Genomic DNA, 20511 nt, shown 5'->3' with positions numbered 1-20511 from the left:
AGCTAAGATTAGTTCCCTTGATACTGGGAAAGATACCTGCTGAGGATAGGATTGCTATGTTCCTCCTATGTTGTCATTCTTCCTGAGAAAGGATGTGGAATCCTGACCAGGGAGGTCTGCCAAATGAGGGAGAATTGCTATTTTGACCAGCCGATCGTCCAACTAGGTAATCCTGAAACTAATAAAGGGGTTAAAAAAAAGGAAACAGTAAAACAGAAGGAGCCACTGTCGGGTAAAAGGTATACTGCTATAAGATGAACTTGAAAAAATAGCCACAAAGTGAGTCTTGAAATGCAAAACCACACATTCCCAACCCCTACCGCTTGATGGCATACAACTTGAACAAAGTAGCAAGCAATGTTATCACTCACCTGTAGTAGATGGGGTGAATCCAGGCAGTGATGGGCTGCTGAGTCCTGGGAGCAGGACCGGAGGGATGCCCTGAAGTGCTGGATATGTGGCCGGGAGGTTAAGCGCTTGCAAAGAGGTGTTATCAAACATGCTTTGTTGCTGGGCAGCCAGTCCAAGTACCTCATTTGCTTTCTTGATACGGTCCAGCTCCTGTTGAGCCATGAGCTGGCGAACTGTAGCCGGATCAAAATATTCTTTCTCTTTGTCCAACTGGCTTCCAATCGCATCTTTAACTTTGGAGATATGCTGTAGAGAGAAGATATGGTCACGCACAGACAACCGTGCACTGTATTTGATGCCACACAAAGTACACTCTGTCTTGGGTCCCTCATAGCTTGTTTGGTTAATGCCGAAGTGCTTTGCCATGCTCAGTTTCGATTTCTTATCCTTTGCTCTGGCATTCTGGAACCAGACTTGAACAACTCTCTTTGGCAGTCCTATGTCATTGCCCAGCACCTCACATTCCAGCATGGTAGGTGTCCTATAGTCATTAAAGCATGATTTTAGAACCTTTAGCTGGAGGTTGGTCATTTGTGTGCGGAAACGTTTTTGTCCAGGCCGATCCCCACTGTCTCCTGACCTGCCTGCTGAGCCACTGGCACCAGGGCTAGGTGAACATGGGTCTGCAAGGCTGGACGTCTCGCTATAGTCCACAATGGCCTCATTCTCATAATCCTTGCTGTAATAACTGGGTGCTGGGCTGACCAGGCCTGAGGACAGTTGGTCTTCATACTCTGAAACTGCCATCATGCTAGACTTTGGTAAACCTTCACCGGAAGCAGACATGGATTTGGTTTCATTTACATTTCCCGTTGTGCTGTCATTGTCTGCATTCCCCTCATCTCCGGTTGTGGTATCTGTGATCGCAGTGTTCACTGAGGAGCAATCATCGTTGTCCAGTTTTGTTTGTTCAAAGCTCAAATGGACTGAAGACATAGAGGGGCTTTCAAAGTCTTCCATACCTTCAACTTTGATTGAGGAAGGGCTAAGCAGTGTTCGAGGAGAAAGTTCCATGGATTTACTGACTGGGGACAGAGGAATACATTGGTTGTCACTGCCGTTTGCAGGCATATGGTGAAAACTGGCCCCGTCAAAGAGTTCACTTTTTATCTGCAGACCACCATCACAGTCCAATAGCATTGCAGACAGTGTCAAGTTGTATCCAGCCCTTTTTGCCTCATGCCAGTGACGGGATCGGATGTGGGCTTCTAAAGCAGTCTTAGCTTTGAACAGAGCTCTGCAAAAGGGACACCTTCGGTGGGCCTGGGCTGGCCCCACTGCTCGGAACTGCCCCTTCCTCTCTCGTGCTCGAGTGTTTTGAAACCAAACCTGCACCACCCGTTTTTTCAAGCCCACCTCATGAGCAATATGGTCCAACATTTTGCGTGTGGGGTTTGAGTCTAGGAGATACTTCTGGTATAGAATCTCTAGCTGCTCTGGTGTGATGGTAGTCCTCAGACGCTTATCTCTCTGTGGCTCATCCCCTCCCGTCCCACTATCATTTTCTCCAGGGCTTGCATTCGCCTTTTCCTCAAGTTTTCTTTTAAGTGTGTTCATAGTGGATGTTGGGGTCGAGGGAGAAGTAGCAGAGCTTGTAGGAACTTGAGGTAAAGTTCCAGACAGCAACTGACTTGCCAGAAGTGGGTTACTCGGATCAAAGAGCATGAAAGACATATCCAGCGGCCTATCTATGAACTGAGGATGCATGAATTGGTTCTGCGCACTGAGGAAGTGAAGCTGTTGATGCTCCTGCCAATGCTCAAAAGAAGGAAATGCAAGTTTGCACTGGTCACACTGGTAGGGAATCAGTTGAGAAGGTAGATTTGCTAGCTGCTGGGGGCTTGAAGTGTGGAGGGATTTGAGGGAGAGATGAGATGGGCTGGGGCTTGGCTGAGGCGCAGGACACTGTGTGTGTTGTTGATGTTGTGATGAGGTCGGAGAGGGCAGTGGAGGTTTTTTTTGCTGGGATGGGGTTGTTTTCAGTTCTGATGGGTCTGGCTGCTGTGTCTCAGGTGGCTGTGGCTGAGGCTCTTGCTTTGGTTGCACTTGCTGTTCTGGAGTTTGGTTTTGCTGTGTCCTTGGAGAGTCAAACTGCTTTGGTTTTTCATCTGTGGCTTCTACTTTGGAACAGTATGAAAGGGATTCATCCCCTTCTGCCATGTGCTGGAGGAAGGTGGTGCAGGTTGCGTTAGAGGATGACGGACCAGGGGTGCTGAATGACTGTGAAGGCATGGGTGTGCTGCAGGATGAGCTTGATGGTGTCAGTAATTCAGTGGCATCCATTGAGTCTTCATTTTGGCTGTCATCCATCAGATCCTCATCCTCATCTTTGTAACAGAGCTTTTTCTGGTGTTTAATGAGATCAAAAATGCGCTGAAATACTAAGTTGCACTTTTTACACTGGTAATTCAAGTTGCTGGTTCGAATATACCGGTCATTTGTCAGTTCACGCCGCTCACCTTCTTTCCCCTCACCTTGGTTTTCATAATTCTTCCTAGCTTTCTGACGTGCGTTCTGGAACCAAACCACAATAACCCGAGTAGGGAGATTCAGTAGGCTAGACAGCTGCTCAAATTCATCATCTTTTGGATAGGCGTTTGCGTCAAAAAAATCTTGCAGTACGCGGAGTTGGTAGTCTGTGAAACGCGTCCGGGAGGAACGCTTGCTGCCCCAGTACTCATGCTGCTTCTGGGGCTCAGGGGACGGGGGCTTAGAGTCAATTTTCAACTCTTCTAAACTGGTTATAGGAGGGTTACTGAAATTGTATGGGGAATCTTTGTTGCGCTGTCGCTCTTTGAATAGTGTGTTACGGAACCAGTGCTTAATTACTTTTTGGGGCAGCCCTGACTTGTCAGCCATCTCTTTGATCTGCTCTTCGCTGGGTGAATTGTTGATGTCAAAGTATTGCCGAAGAACTCTGAGCTGGTCATCTGTGATCCGAGTCCGTGGCCTTTTGTTTTGCTGCTGCTGGAGAAGGCTTGGATTGAGTTGATGTTGGTACAGTTGAGCCAAGTCTGCAGGCAGTGACTCCATGGTCCCCAGCGGAGGTGGCAAGCTTTGTAGGGGCATGGTCTGCATCATGAGTGGTGAGAAAATGGGCAGCTCCATGGACATCGGAAGCTGGGTGAGTGGTACAGATGTCTGGGCTGGTGAAACCGTGGGTGGGGTTATAGATGGGGCAGAAATGGGAATATTTGTGGCAGGAACGGGCTGAGGTGTTGCTGGAGGTGGTGGGGGTGGAGGTGGAGGTGGGGGTGGAGGTTCTGGGGTAAGTGGCCTGAGGGGATACAACTTATCATAGTGCTCTCTGTACTGTTTGGCAAACTCCTCCAGCTGCTTGAAGGAGAAGTAGTGCTGGTGAACGTGCTCCTGGTGGCTCTTGAGAATCAGGATGTTTGAGAAGAGCTTCCCGCAGATACTGCACTCCAGCTTCTCCAGACAGTCCCCCGACTCACTCTTTCCAATTTTCTTCTGCACCTTCTGCTTGTTCTCATTGTATTGAATAACTAATTCAAAGCCAAAGTTCTCCAGCAGTGCTTTGGTGGCATTACCTCTTGCATCCGATGTGATCCGAGGCGGCAGCAGCGAGGGCTCTGAATTTATCCCTGATAATTCATTCTTATCTTTGGGCTTGAAAGTATCAGAGAGAGGCTCCCTCGTAGCAGAGTTCTCTTCGCCTCTCTCTGTGTAGTCCCTTTCCTTTTGTGACTCTTTGGGATTTTCTTTGATTTTGTTCTTTTTCTCTGCTTGATGAGTCGTTTGCAGGAGAGTTGGGTGAGCTTGAGGCAAGGAAATCTGAGATTGTTGCTGTTGCTGAAAGATTTGTTGGTGGGTTTGCTGGGGTAGGTGAGACTTCAAGTCTTCCATTAAACTGGCGCTGGAGCCTGTAAGTGTTAGGGTACCACTTGTCATAGGCATGCTGACCTCCGGACTGAACTGGAACTCTGCACTGGGGATGTAGAAGGGGAACAGCAGATGCTGTTGTTGCTGAAGTTGCATGAGTGTCTCTGTGGTCATTGGGAAATGGGGCAATATGGATGGGTTGAAAAGCTGTGACTGCAGTATTGCAGCTTGCTGTTGCAATTCGTGCTGAAGATGGGCCTGTACCTGAGCTTGGGCTTGGGCTAAAGACTGAGCTTGTTGTTGCAGCTGGTGCTGCTGCAGTTGCTGCTGCTGCAGCTGATGCTGCTGCAACTGCTGCTGCTGTAACTGCTGCTGCTGCAACTGCTGCAGTTGCTGCTGCTGCAATTGTTGCTGTTGTTGTTGCTGTAGTTGCTGCTGCTGCAGATGCTGCTGTTGAAGCTGCCTTGATGCAATCATATCTGCAAGTTTCTTGCGGTTGACCTCTTTGGGCTCTGATGGAGAGTGGATGCTCGGGCTAACAGTATTTCCCTGGGCTAGACTGCTTATTGTGTCCGCTGAGGCTTGGCTCAGAACACTGGAGTTTGCTGGAGCTGAATTGGTGCTGCTCGTGCTGCAGGCAATGACTGTAGCACTGGTACTCACTGGACTAGGTGTTGAAGATCCCAGGCAAGTACTATTACTACTATTAGCAGTCCCACTGTGGTTAACGCCACTGCCACTAGCAGCCTCTAACTTGGCTGCTCGAGCCTTGGTCTGATGCAGCACAGACCTCATATGGATCTCCAAGGTTGAGCTCTGGCTGTACGCTACACAGCAAGTGTTACATTTAAAAGGCTTGTTGTCTGGGCTACTAGTGGGCTCAGGTTGCCCTGTGGCCGACTCCTGCAGAGCTCGTTTCAACTTGTGCAGATGAGAGACAGAGTTGTAATGGACCAGCAGAATGTTCTTCTGCGTGAAGGACTCCTTGCAGACTGTGCACTTGTAAGGCCGAGATGGATCTAGGAACTTCTCCATGGTGAAGTTGGGGCCTTTTCTGAAAGGTAGGGCTCTTTTGGGCTCTGTGCTCGAGTCTTCTGGCATAGATCCTGTATCACTTCCAGCAGGGCTCTGCTTATCCTCAAGATCACTCTCTTCCTCCTTGTCCTCATCCATAACCATTGTGTTATCTTCAGCCAACGCAGTGTCGCTCATGTTTAGCAAGTCACCATTCACGAGAAGCCCACTGTACAACTGCTGGATGTCTGCTTCACTTAGCTCTAGGTGGGTGGTTTCCAGATGTTTCTTCAGAGCCTGGAAAGTGCGGAAGCTACGCTGGCAAAGGCAGCACATAGTGGCTGCCCGGATAACGTGGTACTGGGAGTGTAGCTGCAACTTTTCAATGGTCTTGAAGGCCAGACTACACTGATTGCAGCGATACTTGTAGACATGGCGATCTGACACTGGCAGCTGGGGACGCACAGTGTGGACCTCAGTGAAGTGCACCTGGAGGGATGCAGACGTTTTGAACACTTGGTTGCACCCTTTTTTCCAGCACAGGAATCCAGAATCCTCTCGAACTGCGCTTTGTTCAGAGGGAGCTGCTGGGGGATCCCCACCACGATCTGCTTCTTCCAGTGGCAAAGTGTTCTTTTTTGTGGGTTCTTCAGTGGAATCTGGAACCAGAAATAAAACAAAAAGCAAGAGTCAACATTTAGATGTGGAAAACACGCAATGCAAGCTTGAGTGTGGCATCTGCAGAGACATTTCTAATCACATCCTTTCATTCCAATGGAATAAAGGGACCATTCCATCTCAAAACAGTGTCCTCCTGACTCTTCACCTTAGCTAATGTTAACAAGTATTTTTTTTATGTCGGTGGTTTTCTACCAACAACCCTGAATCCTCTAGCTTAACAGCCTGTAAAAAAACATAGCACATAACTCAATCACTTGGTCAATCGTGTATCAAACGAAGCTCCTGTCTTAGTCCGTGGCAAGTGTTTGTTTAGCTCTCGAGGCACCATGTTGACTCAAAGGGTCCTAATACATGTTCTGTGACCTCTGACTAGTATGGAATGCAAGAACAGCTATGAGCAACACCCTGGCAATAGGCTGTCACACTGTTCACAGAACCCTGATGAAGAAAGAGCATTGGTGATCCCTGGCATGGGAGCCCTGCTCTTCTATTCTTAATTGGAGTGAAAAGGGAGTATATCCTCATATGGTCTGGGGGTCGATTATGAAAGAACCGGTACATGCACCACCAGCATTTATTTAAAATATCCAAAGAATGGAGGAATTTCTTAGCAATCATTCATATATGTAAGCAAATATTTTAAAAATATTTTCAGTTGTCTCACTTTTTCAAGCTTTAATTGTTCTAAGTGTGGTTGTTGGTCCTGTGGGGGGCGAAAACAGGTTTTTTAAAAAAAATTCAGGTTTTCTTCACAGTTGGTTGTAAAGTGGGCACTAGTTTAGTTTAAATCGTCATCCTTTCAGCACATCTCTTGGATTCGTTTTCTTTCAGAAAACTTGATGGATTTAAGAAATTAAAATGTATCCACTTCAAAAGCCAAAGAACATTTAGCTCTTGATGAGGTGGGTGCGAGGTTGATCCATGAGGAGTCGTGGAATATGGGCTACATTAGGGCCCACCCTAAGCTTGTTTTAAATAAACTAACCGTACTAATTTAAAAGGTGTTCAAAACTACCTCACTTTGACAGGGTCATACTAGTTATTATAATTTAAACCACTGTAAAATATTCACAATGAATGCAGTAAGTGTGCCTTTACCTGGACAGCCGGCCACCACAATTTTAAACCAGAAGTCAGTAGCAGAAATGAGGTTCAAAGAATATGAGCTGGAAACAGCTTGAAACGTTAGGCTCAAACTAGCTAAATCAGCTTTGGGAGATGGGGAGTTGAATTACTAAATATAACGAGTATTGGACACATTCTGTAGAAGTCTGATTGCCGTAACTCATCATCCACAGATTCCAGGGGTTGCTTGCACCCGAAGGTTGCCAACAGTGTTTTGTTTAATTTAATTTAATTTGCACTGTCTTCTGCTGAGCAAGAGAGCACCCAGGGTTTACAGAGGGAGCTTCCCACTGATGCAAAGCAGTTGCTAGCGTGACCTATTGAGGAGGGACCCTCAGATCTGGTATGCACAGGGCCTCCATTTACTAGTTGTGCTGCATCGTGCCACGTTTCAATATTAATGAGACGGTGTGAGGCCCTAGCCTGCTACTCTGGCTACCGCATGGCGTCTTTTGATGCCGGAAACATGAATCTCAGCCTCGAATAATGAGGCCATCGTTCATATTGAATTGATTTGGTTGAAATGTGCTTGGGATTTTAATGTGTTGGCAGGTGTCTTTTGATTAGAGTGCATACATGTGCTTTGGTGTGTCTGTAGCTATTGCTGGGGTGTTGACGCGCAAATGTGTTTGAATGTATGCTGGGGTGTTAAGGTGCTCATGTGAGTTGAGGGAATACGATGGCGTTTATGTGTGTTCAATTATCTGATTTACCTTGCATAAAGAAGTCATAGGTGTAACACTGAAACTATGAAAATTCTGAGCGCTGATGGACTGGACTGTTTTATGTTTCTCTGTATCAGAGCCACGGCAATTCTGTGCAGTTTAACTTGGGGTGACAGGTACACTAACTTCCTATGAGGCCCATCCCACTCAAGCAGGTCATTGTGATACTGCGATAAGGCTTCTGGATTCATTCACCAATAAAATTCACAAAAATAGAAGGGCTGGCACAATGATGAAATGTTGAAAGAAGACTGCAGAAAAAGAAACCTTGGCTTCTAGATTCATTTACCAATATAATTCACCAAAATATAAGGCCACACATTGATCAAATGTTAAAAGAAGACTGCAGAAAAGGCAACTATGGTACATTTGGGACTTTAACAAGGGCGTCCCCCAAGAAATGGGCGTTTCAGCATCAATTGTCTTTTTAAGATGATCTGTCCTTGAAAGCAATGAGACAAAAGTGGGTGGGGAATGAGGACGTGGTGGTTTAGATTTATAGTGGGTTGCTAGGAGGGCTTCTCCCAAAAACAAAAACAAAAAACAGCAAAAAAGAAAAGCTTCACAGTATACTTGGGTAGATGGGGCTGGATGGAAAGATGATCGAGAGGGTTAAATGTGTTAAAGGCAATGGAAGGGGGTCTGGAGGGGTTAAAAATTAGAATTTAACGAGGTAAAGCAGGTGAAGGCGAGAAGCTATGGGGAGAAAGCACTTAAAAACAGTGAAGAAAATACAAGCTACAGGTGTTTTTTTTTTCTCCAGGAAAGGCATGCACCAGGTTGGTTTTGTCAGCTTGGTAAAAGCTATTCTAGGTGGAAACATTTATCAAAACAGGCTCACTGAAAAAAGATTGGCCCGAACTTTTATTAACATACAACAGATCTAACTTCAACAACACTGTTCGGCGTGAGATGACCATCCCACAGATCTCATTAAAATTTCAAAAATGGTCTTCATGTGGTCATCGTACACGATATTATGGGGTCGTTGAGCTGTAAATGACACAAGGTTGCTCAATGAGACAACTCCCAGTGATTGCACTAGACTGGAACATTCACACATTCTGTGTACTTGACATTGAATGAGAGGCAATATCCTGCACAAGAGCTTTACAACAGATTCAAGTTGTTCCAGTAGTGTTGTTTAATGCCGACGAGGTAAGGAAGAATGGTTCCGTTTTTTTTTTTTTTATGCAGCTACGAGTATAACATGGATTGATGCCCATAAATCCAAAAAGCAGAAAAGGTAAAACCAGGTAGAATTATTTGTACACATACCAAACATGGGAGCATGGGGGGGGTCCTTCCTTTTTTTGACTATACTTCAGTCACCAGGCCTGGAGGAATGATGTACAGTATAGCTAGAAATTTAGAATCTAGTGGTGGAACTATATCAAAAGTCTTCAAATTATGGCCCCCATTCCAACATTGACGGGCGGCGGAGGCCGCCCGCTAATGTTGCGCGGCAGAAATACCGCTCCGCGGTCCAGAGACCGCGGAGGGTATTCCAAGTTTTCCCCTGGGCTGGCGGGTGGCCGCCCGCCAGCCCAGGGGAAAACAACCTTCCCACGATGAAGCCGGCTCGTAATCGAGCCGGCGGAGTGGGAAGGTGCGACGGGTGCTACTGCACCCGTTGCGTATTTCACTGTCTGCTATGCAGACAGTGAAATACAAGCGGGGCCCTCTTACGGGGGCCCCTGCAGTGCCCATGCCATTGGCATGGGCACTGCAGGGGCCCCCAGGGGCCCCGCGACACCCCCTACCGCCATCCTGTTCCTGGCGGGCGAACCGCCAGGAACAGGATGGCGGTAGGGGGTGTCAGAATCCCCAAGGCTCCCGCCAACCGCGAGCCTGGCGGTCACAGACCGCCAGGCTCGTAATGAGGGCCTATGTGTCTGAAGACGTCACATTAAAATGAAATTTAAAAAAATAATTTCCCATCCTCCATATGTGTATTTTGAGGTACATTTTTTTATTTTTGAGGTAATGGAGATACAATACTGAGCAGAAAAGATGGCAATGGACGAGGGTGATCAACATTCTAAGTGCCATATCTGGCTCTCTGCTTCTGCGGTTAATGGTGATGGCTTGTTCTTTTTGGCCTGGGTATGAGGCTATTGATTAACTTGAAAAGTAAAAGCAGAGGAAGGAGAGGAGACAGTGAAAGCAGGATGTAGCATGAGGACAAAAAAGCACTTAGCACATTATTCTGCACTAGGACTGTCTCTAAGCGTCATTGATACCAATCCTCTAACCATACAGCCCACTTTAAACGCCACCATATCATGAACTGTGAAACCGTGGATGGATCTACAAACCGCATGCACATGTTGCATACTTGAAAGGTCACAATCCTGTTCACTTTCTGCATTCTGGTAAACCTAGACGTGATAGTTTATGTTTTTTCCTAGGCTAGAGTACAGTGAATTAGTGCAATATAGCTGGAATTTACAGCTGTGCCTCACCAATAAACTCTCAATGAGTGTGAGAGCTGCCTCAGTTGTGCACACTGAAAATGGATATTCCTTACTACAGACACCACCTGACTGTCATGAAAATGCTCTACTCAAAACTGATAATTGACCTCTGGGTCCTTGACTTTGAAAGGGTGTGATCAAGTATTCCCACATATGAGCAGGACTGATTAGAAAGACCACTGCATTGGCTCCACGTTGCACAGACAAGATCACATCAGTCACAAAGGCTTTGAGCCAGGCCTTACAAAATACATTCAGGCATAAGGCAATCAAAGGAGAGGGGCTCACTGGATACTTTGAGAATAAGTTGTCTATCTTTGTATGTAGTTGAGAATGATGCAAGATAAGGAGGAGCACAAGGTAAACTGTGTAAAACCCATAAAAGAAAAAATGCATCATCCGATCTTTAGCAGCTAAGAATGATCCTTTCGGATTATCCAAAGAGAAACCACTTAACTGTGGCAGGATTCACCTGGAGAATCAGCCAAAAAGGACAGCATGGTCCATGGTGTCAAAAAATGAAGACGCTTCAAGGACTAAGCTGAATACCTCACAAGAGCAACAACATGTTATCTCAGGTGTAGAGAAAGTCAGATTCTTTGCTGTGTTTTGGTGAGCACCGAGTGACAGGAGCAAAGGCAGTAGTTCTGGTAGAGGAAAGACTGGCGCGCCCTGGAGACACATTTCTCTTTAACTTGGTGCCTACTGAGAAGACACCAACTCGGTAGAAAAGTAGGTCTATGCTACGTTTCTGCTAAAGAGGGAATAGCGTCCCTTCTTCTAAACAAAGGGAGCAGCCATCTTCTAATCACTATAGTAAATGGTCACACATCTTGGAAAGGATTTCAACATGCAAGCAAGGAGAGGATCTTTGAAGGAATCTGTGGGACTATGGATAGCTTACAACCATATCAGATTGTCCTCCTACACAGTGGGTTGAATGAAGCTGATGCGATGTGGGGAAAGAACAGAAGGGAAAAGCATACACCACTACTGAGAAGGTACAATCGATTCAGCGGTATTTATGTTCACCTGTTGGTTTGAAATGCTGCCCTTATTTTTAAGGCTTCCAGATGTAGCCTAAACAATTTGCCAGCCTTTATCATGCGTTTGTTACATACGGTGTCATAAACAAGATGGAATACATACAGAGCTCTGCAGAACTAGTTGGTCTCTACTTTAACAATGAAGTAGATATTTTGAGCCGATACAACGGCTTTTAATTTTTTTGCAGAGTCTAAACTGAAAATATAACTAACCAGTACATTTCGTAGCTGAGCTAACTACCTGAAATATCTAGTCTTAGTATGTGGTTACAAGATGTGTGATTCACGTTTGCTGCAGGAATCTGTGCGTCAAGTTGCAGGTCTGGTGTATGAATCTCAATGGGGACGAGTGCCCTTCCATCTTTCTGAGATCTGATGACGCCTGTTACTTACAGCGCCAACCAACTGGCCTGTTTGCGGTGGGAGCAAGACAAACAATGAAAGCAAGCATCACGTGTAGGTGTGTATTCCAGTGTAAGACTAACCGGTTGCCTTCTCTTCTTCCTCTACTCTGGTGTTTGTCCCCAGGCCTCCTCGATCTGTTGTCCCCACTGGTAAAAACATACTGCTTGGCATCATCTTTTCGGGTGTAGTTACCTGCACAGCAAGAGAGAGAAATGGTAAATAGGTACCCCCAAAGAGAGGTGTATTATACAGTCGCCTCCAAGAACTGCCCCGCTCGGTCCCGGTGCCCTACCTAGGGTGACCACCTGGCATTGAGGCAAATTCTGGACAGGACTATAAATAATTCAGGACAAAGGGTAAAAATTCAGGACAAAAATTCAGGACAAAGGGTCAAAATTCAGGACAAAAATTCAAGAACAAACGTCAGTTTTACAGACACACGCAAGAGAGGCCATGCCTCACTATGTTGTCAGTGCATTTATTTACTCTTTTTTAACATAGCACTATTAATTCACTGTGGGTTTTTTGTGATTGCCTCCTGGTATGCTACATTCAGGTGTCGCATTACGTCCTTGTTCAGTAGTAAATTAATGCCCTTCAGTACTGCGGCAAGGCCATCACCCCTACCCAAATCTACCTGATCTTTCCTGAAGAGAAAGTAACAGCAAAATTTTGATTATGTTTCTGAACATTTTAAAACCCCTGGCAAACAGTTTGGGAAACATTAAGGTAATTAACCTTATGCTAGTTTAAACAAATTGAACAAAAACATCTGGCTTACCTCAACCGCCCATGGACTTTCAACTTAACGAGGCAGGGCAGATGGTGTGGGCGACAGTCTCACACCTAATGTCAGGATGTGATGTACCCATAACTTGTCTGTGGTCTCACAGCACTAGAGTGTGAGTCTGGGACTCTATATTTATCTCAGAAATGGGAGCCCGGACTACCAATCAAAGATAATAAAAGAGGAGGATGAAATCAAGAGCAAATGGGAGATCCACGGCAAGTAATTCAAAGGGTTGTTGCCAAGAACTGGGTATATAAGGAAGAGAAGTACAAGGTGGGACAATTCCTAAAATCAGACAAGATGTGTCCACCAGGACTATCGGAAGGTATTGGGAACCTGGGGAGTTGTCTCTGCACACAGGAGCGAAACAGAAGGGGCACTGTCAAGTGGTTGAACAAGCAACACCCATCCACCTTGGCAAACTCTTCTGGTGCAATGGTCCGCTGTTAGTGCTTTTGAAGGGTGAGCAGGGGCCAGCCCCCTTGCAAGGTTGTGCAAGGCAATTGCCCGCTTTGTCCATGTCTTTATATGGTTTTGAAATTGAGCAGAAGGCAAACTAGAGATCTGGGTTATCCCTAAGTGTCAAGTACACATAGAATCTTCAAAATATTTGGGATGTAAATTGCACAAACACAATATACAAATGTTAAATTTTAATTATTGTTTCTTTGACATATGGCACTGTTTTTGCCTTTATATACATTTAGATCTCAGATTGAACTGGGAACCAGTTACCTTTTGATACCTAATGATTAATATCTACCATTCTTACACTGATTTCCAGGAAGAAAATCTCGGCAGAGCGAACGGTCCCTCCAAGCCCAGTTTGCTTTTTGGTCTTCTCTTCTGCTTTTTGTAGAGGCCATGTGGCACTAGTGAAGATGGTGTGCTACCCCAATGATAGTATTATTTTGCAAACCTTCCTCTGCTCGTCCTTCATTCCTTCTTCAGACAGGCCACACATCTGATTTGGTCACTGCGGCACCATCAGGAGCTCTTTCCACTCTAAAGCGAACTGTGACTGCGGGTGGATTAGGTCTTCTGGACTTAGAATGCTATTATTCAGCTGCACAGGTCCAATGGGTGGCTGGCTTTCTGCCCACCTCCCTGCATGAGATGGGGTTTACCAGTAAAGACTTTTAAGAAAGGCTTAATGCACTGCTCATTGTTTCCTACTGACCATTCTACGGATCACCATTCAGGGTTATCATGCACAGCTTTCTCTTGCCTTGCCAGAACCTGTACACCACTGCACTGACACTCTACTCTGCACTCTACACCACTCTACTCTATGCCACTGCACTCTAGGCACTATACTCTACTCTACACCACTCTACAATACTCCAATCTGCACCACTCTACACCACTGCACTCTATTCCACATGAGTCTACTCTGCACTCTGACACTGCACCACTCTGCATTACTGCACTCTCTGCTACTCTATTGTATGCCACACTACTCCACTGCACTCTATGTAACTCTACCCAATGCCACTCTATGCCACTGCACTCTGCGCCAATGCACTCTAAACAACTGCACTGTACGCCACTGCCCTCTACTCTGTACCACTGTACTCTACACCACTGCTCTCTGTGCCACTCTACATCACTGCACTGACACTCTACTCTGCAGCGTTCCACTCTCCACCACTGTACTATACACCAATGTACTACTGCATTCTATGCCACTGCACTCTATGCCACTCTACATCACTCCACTCTACAGCACTTTGCTCTACTCTGCACCACTCTACACTACGCCACTGCATTCCCTGCAACACCAGTCTACTCTGCAATCTATGCCACTGCACCACTCTACACTACTGCTCTCTCTGCTACTCCATTGTATGCCACTTTACCCCATGCCACTCTATGCCACTGCACTCTGCGCCAATGCACTCTAAACAACTGCACTGTACGCCACTGCCCTCTACTCTGTACCACTGTACTCTACGCCACTGCTCTCTGTGCCACTCTACATCACTGCACTGACACTCTACAGCGTTCCACTCTCCACCACTGTACTATACACCAATGTACTACTGCATTCTATGCCACTGCACTCTATGCCACTCTACATCACTCCACTCTACAGCACTTTGCTCTACTCTGCACCACTCTACACTACGCCACTGTACTCCCTGCAACACCAGTCTACTCTGCAATCTATGCCACTGCACCACTCTACACTACTGCTCTCTCTACTACTCCATTGTATGCCACTCTACTCCACTGCACTCTATGCCACTCTACTCTGTCCCACGCCACTCCATGCCACTGCACTCTAAACCACTGTACTCTATGCTAACACACTCTAAACAACTGCACTGTACCCCACTGCACTATACTTTGCACCACAGGGCTCTACACCACTGCTCCTATGCCACTCTACACCACTCCACACAACTATGCCACTAACTTTAAGCCATGCTGAACAGCAGCTACTCTGGTGTACAACATTGCTAATGGCTAAAACACATTAGCAAGGCCAATAACTCTTTCGTAGATGAGACCTATAGGCTTTGCCAATGTTTGTTAGTACTATGAGGTACCGAGGTACCTGAAAGAACTGTGAAAAATACAATTACATCATAATAAAGGCTGCTACAAAATGCGCAAACACATTTCGGTTAAATAAAAAAAAAAGTGCTTTTCAAATACAGATTTGAATAATATACAGTTTGTACCTAGTACTAAAAAATGTTATAACACTCCATTAAAACCACACACCCCACAGCTCACTTTGGAACACCATTACAATACCTCTCTAAAAGAAATATCTTTGCCACCAGAAAACTTCAAGTGACTCCTTTTAGTAAAGTCAATGGAGGTTTTCAAGCCCCTTTGTATTTGCAGATTTACCAGTTGGGCACATTTGCATGTCTTTAGGAAAGGTCTGATTCTTATCTGTCTGCCCCTCCCTCAGAGCACAGGAGACTCCCTGCCTTCCAGTCCAGCTGGGAAAACTGATCTGCCCGTAATTTCGCCCTGCCTCCGTTGTCCTTTAGGTGAAAGGCTAAAATTACGGACAAATGCTGTCCGTGAAGACTTTCATCACGGACAACGGACGGCAGGGCGAAATTACGGACAGTCGGGTGGTCACCCTAGCCCAACCCCCCCCCTCCCCCCCCCTCCCTCCCAACCAACCACCACCACCGGCAGCCCACAGCACCGGTCTCTGTGCAGGCGCCCGCTTCTGGGGCGCATCCTGCGCCAGTCCAGGGCATAATTAATGGTACACACGAGCAGAATGATTTTATTATTAATATTTTTCCTTTGTGTGCAGTCTTGACTTTGATCGCTGACTATGTTTTGTCGCGGAGCTGTGAAAACTTCTTGTGTCGCCAATTAAGTGGATAAGTTGAAAGGCTCTCACCTTAAACTGCTGAAACGGTAATACAGCCCCTAATTAAATCCGAGCCGGAGAAAAGGCGCGCAAGAGTGTGTGTTTGTGTGTGCGTGGGGGGGGGGGGGGGGGGGGGCGGCTGTCAAGCGGCTCTCGCCGTGTGCGCGCACTAGGCGGAAAGCAAAGGGTGGGGGGCAAGAAGGGAGGGGGGGTATTTGAAGAAGAAAGGGGGGCGGTGAAGGTGAGGTGGTCAGAGGGAGTGGAGAAACAGAAGAGAGGGAGGCCAAGGGCCCTGTCAAGGCGGATAGCAACAAGAACGGGCGAGGGAGAGGGGGGATGCAGGGAGAGAGGGGAGATGAAGAAAGAAGGGGAGAGGTGGGAGAGGGTCGGGCCATGAAAGGCTACCCTTGCTAAGCTGAAGGGGGGGGGGGGGGGAGATGGAGCGAGGAGTCTTATTATGTAATATTAATTTGTTTTTACCCCGGGACACCCCAATGGGCTAGTGGCCGCACTTCAGAAATGTCCAGCATCCTCACGGAAGCAGGAGGTGGGGTGGGGGGGGCTGACGTGAGGAGAAAAGGAAGATGGAGGGGAAGGTAGGCAAGGGGCATGAGAGACAGGCGGGGGAAGTGAGAGGGAGTCGGGGAGAAGAGATGCAGAAAGAGAGAATGGAAAGAGAAGGGGAGCACAAGAGGGGACGGGACTAGAAGAGAAACCAAGTCGGTGAAAGGAGAGCCAGCCGAAGAGCTGAGGAGAGGATGTGGAATGTGAGGCAGAGGGGAAGAGGAAAGGGAGGGAGAAAGGGGAAGAGGAAAGGGAGGGAGAAAGAGGCAGAGAAACGGGGAGAACGCGAAGGAGGGAAATGGGAAGAAGGCAGAATGGTGGCCCTGAGGGGTGGCGGCAGCGCGGCTCAAGGCGCTGAAAGGCAGTAATGCACAGGGCCGAGAAAAGGAAGGAATGAGAGTGCTGGAAAAAGAAGGGAAGGCACTGAAAAGCAACACTGGAGACATAAAGATGACTCCAAATGCCCGAGAAGAGGAAGAGAGGGCAAGACAGGACGGGGCCAGAAAGAGCACAGGGAGAAAGTGAACGTGCATGTGTGGCCAGGTCAGCACAAGAGGCCCGGAGGAAAAATAGGAAGGGGGAGGGCTAAAAGTACACAGTGAAGAAGGGCGAGAAAAGGGGAGGTAAAGCAAAACAGGCCTAGGGCGTGTGGACAGGTGGAGCAATCGGAAAGGCGAGGTAGAGTGGCACGGAGATAGAAGGGTGGAAGGAAAGAGGAGAGGGCATTTATGGTGTGTGTGGAGAGGCCGCAGGAAGAAAGGGAAAGAGAAGCACATGCGGATAAAGAGGGTGCAGATGGGGAGAGCAGGGTAGATGAGGCAAGGAAGAAAGGGAAACAGAAGCACATGCGGATAAAGAGGGGGCAGATGGGGAGAGCAGGGTAGATGAGGCAAGGAAGAAAGGGAAAGAGAAGCACATGCGGATAAAGAGGGTGCAGATGGGGAGAGCAGGGTAGATGAGGCAAGGAAGAAAGGGAAACAGAAGCACATACGGAGAAAGAGGGTGCAGAGGGAGAGCAGGGGTAGATGAGGCAAGGAAGAAAGGGAAACAGAAGCACATGCGGATAAAGAGGGGGCAGATGGGGAGAGCAGGGTAGATGAGGCAAGGAAGAAAGGGAAAGAGAAGCACATGCGGATAAAGAGGGAGCAGATGGGGAGAGCAGGGTAGATGAGGCAAGGAAGAAAGGGAAACAGAAGCACATACGGAGAAAGAGGGTGCAGAGGGAGAGCAGGGGTAGATGAGGCAAGGAAGAAAGGGAAACAGAAGCACATGTGGATAAAGAGGGGGCAGATGGGGAGAGCAGGGTAGATAAGGTAAGGAAGAAAGGGAAACAGAAGCACATGCGGAGAAAGAGGGTGCAGAGGGACAGCAGGGTAGATGAGGCAAGGAAGAAAGGGAAACAGAAGCACATGCGGCGAAAGAGGGTGCAGAGGGAGAGCAGGGGTAGATGAGGCAAGGAAGAAAGGGAAACAGAAGCACATGCGGATAAAGAGGGGGCAGATGGGGAGAGCAGGGTAGATGAGGCAAGGAAGAAAGGGAAACAGAAGCACATGCGGCGAAAGAGGGTGCGGAGGGAGAGCAGGGGTAGATGAGGCAAGTAAGAAAGGGAAACAGAAGCACATGCGGTGAAAGAGGGTGCAGAGGGAGAGCAGGGGTAGATGAGGCAAGGAAGAAAGGGAAACAGAAGCACATGCTGATAAAGAGGGGGCAGATGGGGAGAGCAGGGTAGATGAGGCAAGGAAGAAAGGGAAACAGAAGCACATGCAGCGAAAGAGGGTGCAGAGGGAGAGCAGGAGTAGATGAGGCAAGGAAGAAAGGGAAACAGAAGCACATGCTGATAAAGAGGGGGCAGATGGGGAGAGCAGGGTAGATGAGGCAAGGAAAAAAGGGAAACAGAAGCACATGCGGAGAAAGAGGGTGCAGAGGGAGAGCAGGGTAGATGAGGCAAGGAAGAAAGGGAAACAGAAGCACATGCGAGAAAGAGGGTGAGCAGGGTAGATGAGGCGCGTGAAGCACAGAACGGCCACCTGGCATGGACAAAAAGAGGAAGAGGCGCAGGGAGAGAATGGGTAGGGAAAGATGAGGGCAATGTTGCGAAGTAGAGGAAAAAGAGCAGGGGACATGGAGTGGGGAGAGACTGGGGAAAGGGAGAGGAAGGAAGGAGGTGTGAAGAACGGACAGAAAACACAATGGGACTGTACTGGGGGGTAGGGTAGGAAGTAGTGCAAGGAGGATAAGGGGAGAAAAAGGAAAGGAGACCAGGTGGGAAGAGAGAGGGTGGAAGAAGGAAAACTGACGTAAGTACAGGAGACGGAAGTGGGATGGCAGTGCTGGGTGGGAGCGAAGGAGGGGAGGAATGGAGCAGGTGTCATGGGATGTACAGAGAATGAAGAAGTAAGGAACGTATCAAAACACATTACGGAGGAAACAGAAAGGGCTGTTGGAGGGGGAAGGAGGAAGAGACATAGGGAATATGTGCGAGGGGCGGGGAGAACGAGCAGGCGTAAGAGAATAAGAGAGGGAGGGCATTAGACATTGTAAACAAGCATTGGCAAAGCCCTTAGGAATGGCGTTTGCAGACATCATTTTGACTATGTCAATGCTTGCTTTGTCGTGGCTTTTGGAAAACTGTTTCAGGGAGTTACTGGGCCATTGTCAATATGCAAAAACCACTGGCTAAAAGCAAAAGTTTTTTTCTCAAACAGCACACATTGCCATAGTAGTCTGTGAAGAAAACTACTTTGTGTGTATGAGATCCTTACAAAGGGCTGGACAAGCCTTTTACTCCACCGGGCATTTCTCCAGTGGGTTGCAGCCCTTGGAGGCCACTTCGTGAAGCCCGGGACAGCTCCAGGTGCCCCTGACTCCTTCCCAGCTCCCGGACGTTAATTCCAGCAGGAAAGGGGGGTTTCAAGTGAGATGGGGTGGGGGGAAAGGGGGAGGCGATAGTGAAAAAGCGATTACAGAGGGAGAAGAAAGGAGAGAGAGAAATGCGTGAGAGAGAACGAGTAGAGAAAGGGAGCGGGCCTGGTTCGTGCATTGTTTTCCAGGGCTGCTTTCGGTTCCCCAGTTCTCACAACGAAGTTAGCCGATGCCTAAAGTGGGCCGATCCACTGCCCCATGCTGTATTGGGCGGCAGAAAAAGTGACTGACTCAGACCAATGGGTAAAGAGTGCTGGCTATAACCCACTAGCAGTAAATATATGATGTATATAGTTAGAATAAAATCAAAAGGCCAGAAAAAGGGGCCAAGAAAATAAAAAGGACAAGGTAAGGCCATGCAACTGTCAGGGGTAATAGGGTGGTAAATTAATCTGGAAGAAAAACGACGAATTCCAAGGGGCACTCCTTGGGAGCAGTGAATGTCCTGAGAGGAGACAGGGCCACACTAGGACGCATGGTGTTGAAGCCTGTCACTTTAGACACCGACGGAAGCCAACTGCTCACAATAATAGCAAAACAGAAATACACAAATAAAACATCTCTAGCACGACAATGGCCCTCTGACCTGCGCGCCGGCGGCTCCTAGGAGCCCAGGGTTTTTATCCCTGACATCGTCGGAGACGCCACCAGCTCCAGGCCCAGGGGTGAGGCGGCAGCGGAATTGTTTTCATACACTTTAATTAGAAAAACTCCGCTGGCCTTGAATTATAATGGGAGACATAGACTTCTTCACTTGAAAGGTTGAAGCCAATCATGTGTGAATGACGGCAAGCGAGGTGGGGGAGGGGGCGGCGGCGTAGTGGGGGCCGGGGATGAGGGGAGAAGCCTGCCATCCACCCAGACTCCGTCTTCTGCTCCGGTCTTTAATCATAATTCCTGATTGGGATTCAAGGAGGTGGCGAACAGCGGAGCTACGTCTGCCTTCGCCTTCCATCAATTAACTCTCCCCAAAATATAATCATCAGCCTCGTGTGCCGCCCGGAATCTTAATCCGCCTTTCGGAGACTGCCCACCCGCCCCCTACACACACAGCTGCAGAGCGAGCAGCCTGTCAGCTGCCTGCGGTTTTAGATAACAGCCCTCCGTATAGGAGAGGTTAGGGGGTTCGACGTCCTGTGCGACAGCCACCCGGACTAGGGGA

The 20511-nt window shown here is 47.8% G+C and overlaps 1 protein-coding gene across 2 annotated transcripts in view; it reads right to left on the bottom strand.

The window, feature by feature from the left end:
- Window positions 1–20511, bottom strand: part of ZFHX3 (zinc finger homeobox 3) — a 329992-nt gene that overhangs the window by 8065 nt on the left and 301416 nt on the right. For both annotated transcript variants that reach the window (XM_069216361.1, XM_069216362.1), the window contains 2 exons: window positions 11808–11919; window positions 372–5927 (listed from right to left, as the gene is read on the bottom strand). In XM_069216361.1, coding sequence (XP_069072462.1) covers window positions 372–5927; window positions 11808–11919 — 5668 coding nt within the window. The remainder of the gene's footprint in view (window positions 1–371; window positions 5928–11807; window positions 11920–20511) is intronic.

Source organism: Pleurodeles waltl, chromosome 12, assembly GCF_031143425.1.
Source record: "Pleurodeles waltl isolate 20211129_DDA chromosome 12, aPleWal1.hap1.20221129, whole genome shotgun sequence".
Classification (NCBI taxonomy): Eukaryota; Metazoa; Chordata; class Amphibia; order Caudata; family Salamandridae; genus Pleurodeles; species Pleurodeles waltl.
The sequence above is the reverse complement of the archived record's forward strand: the minus strand, read 5'-3'. Positions and strand labels throughout refer to the sequence as shown.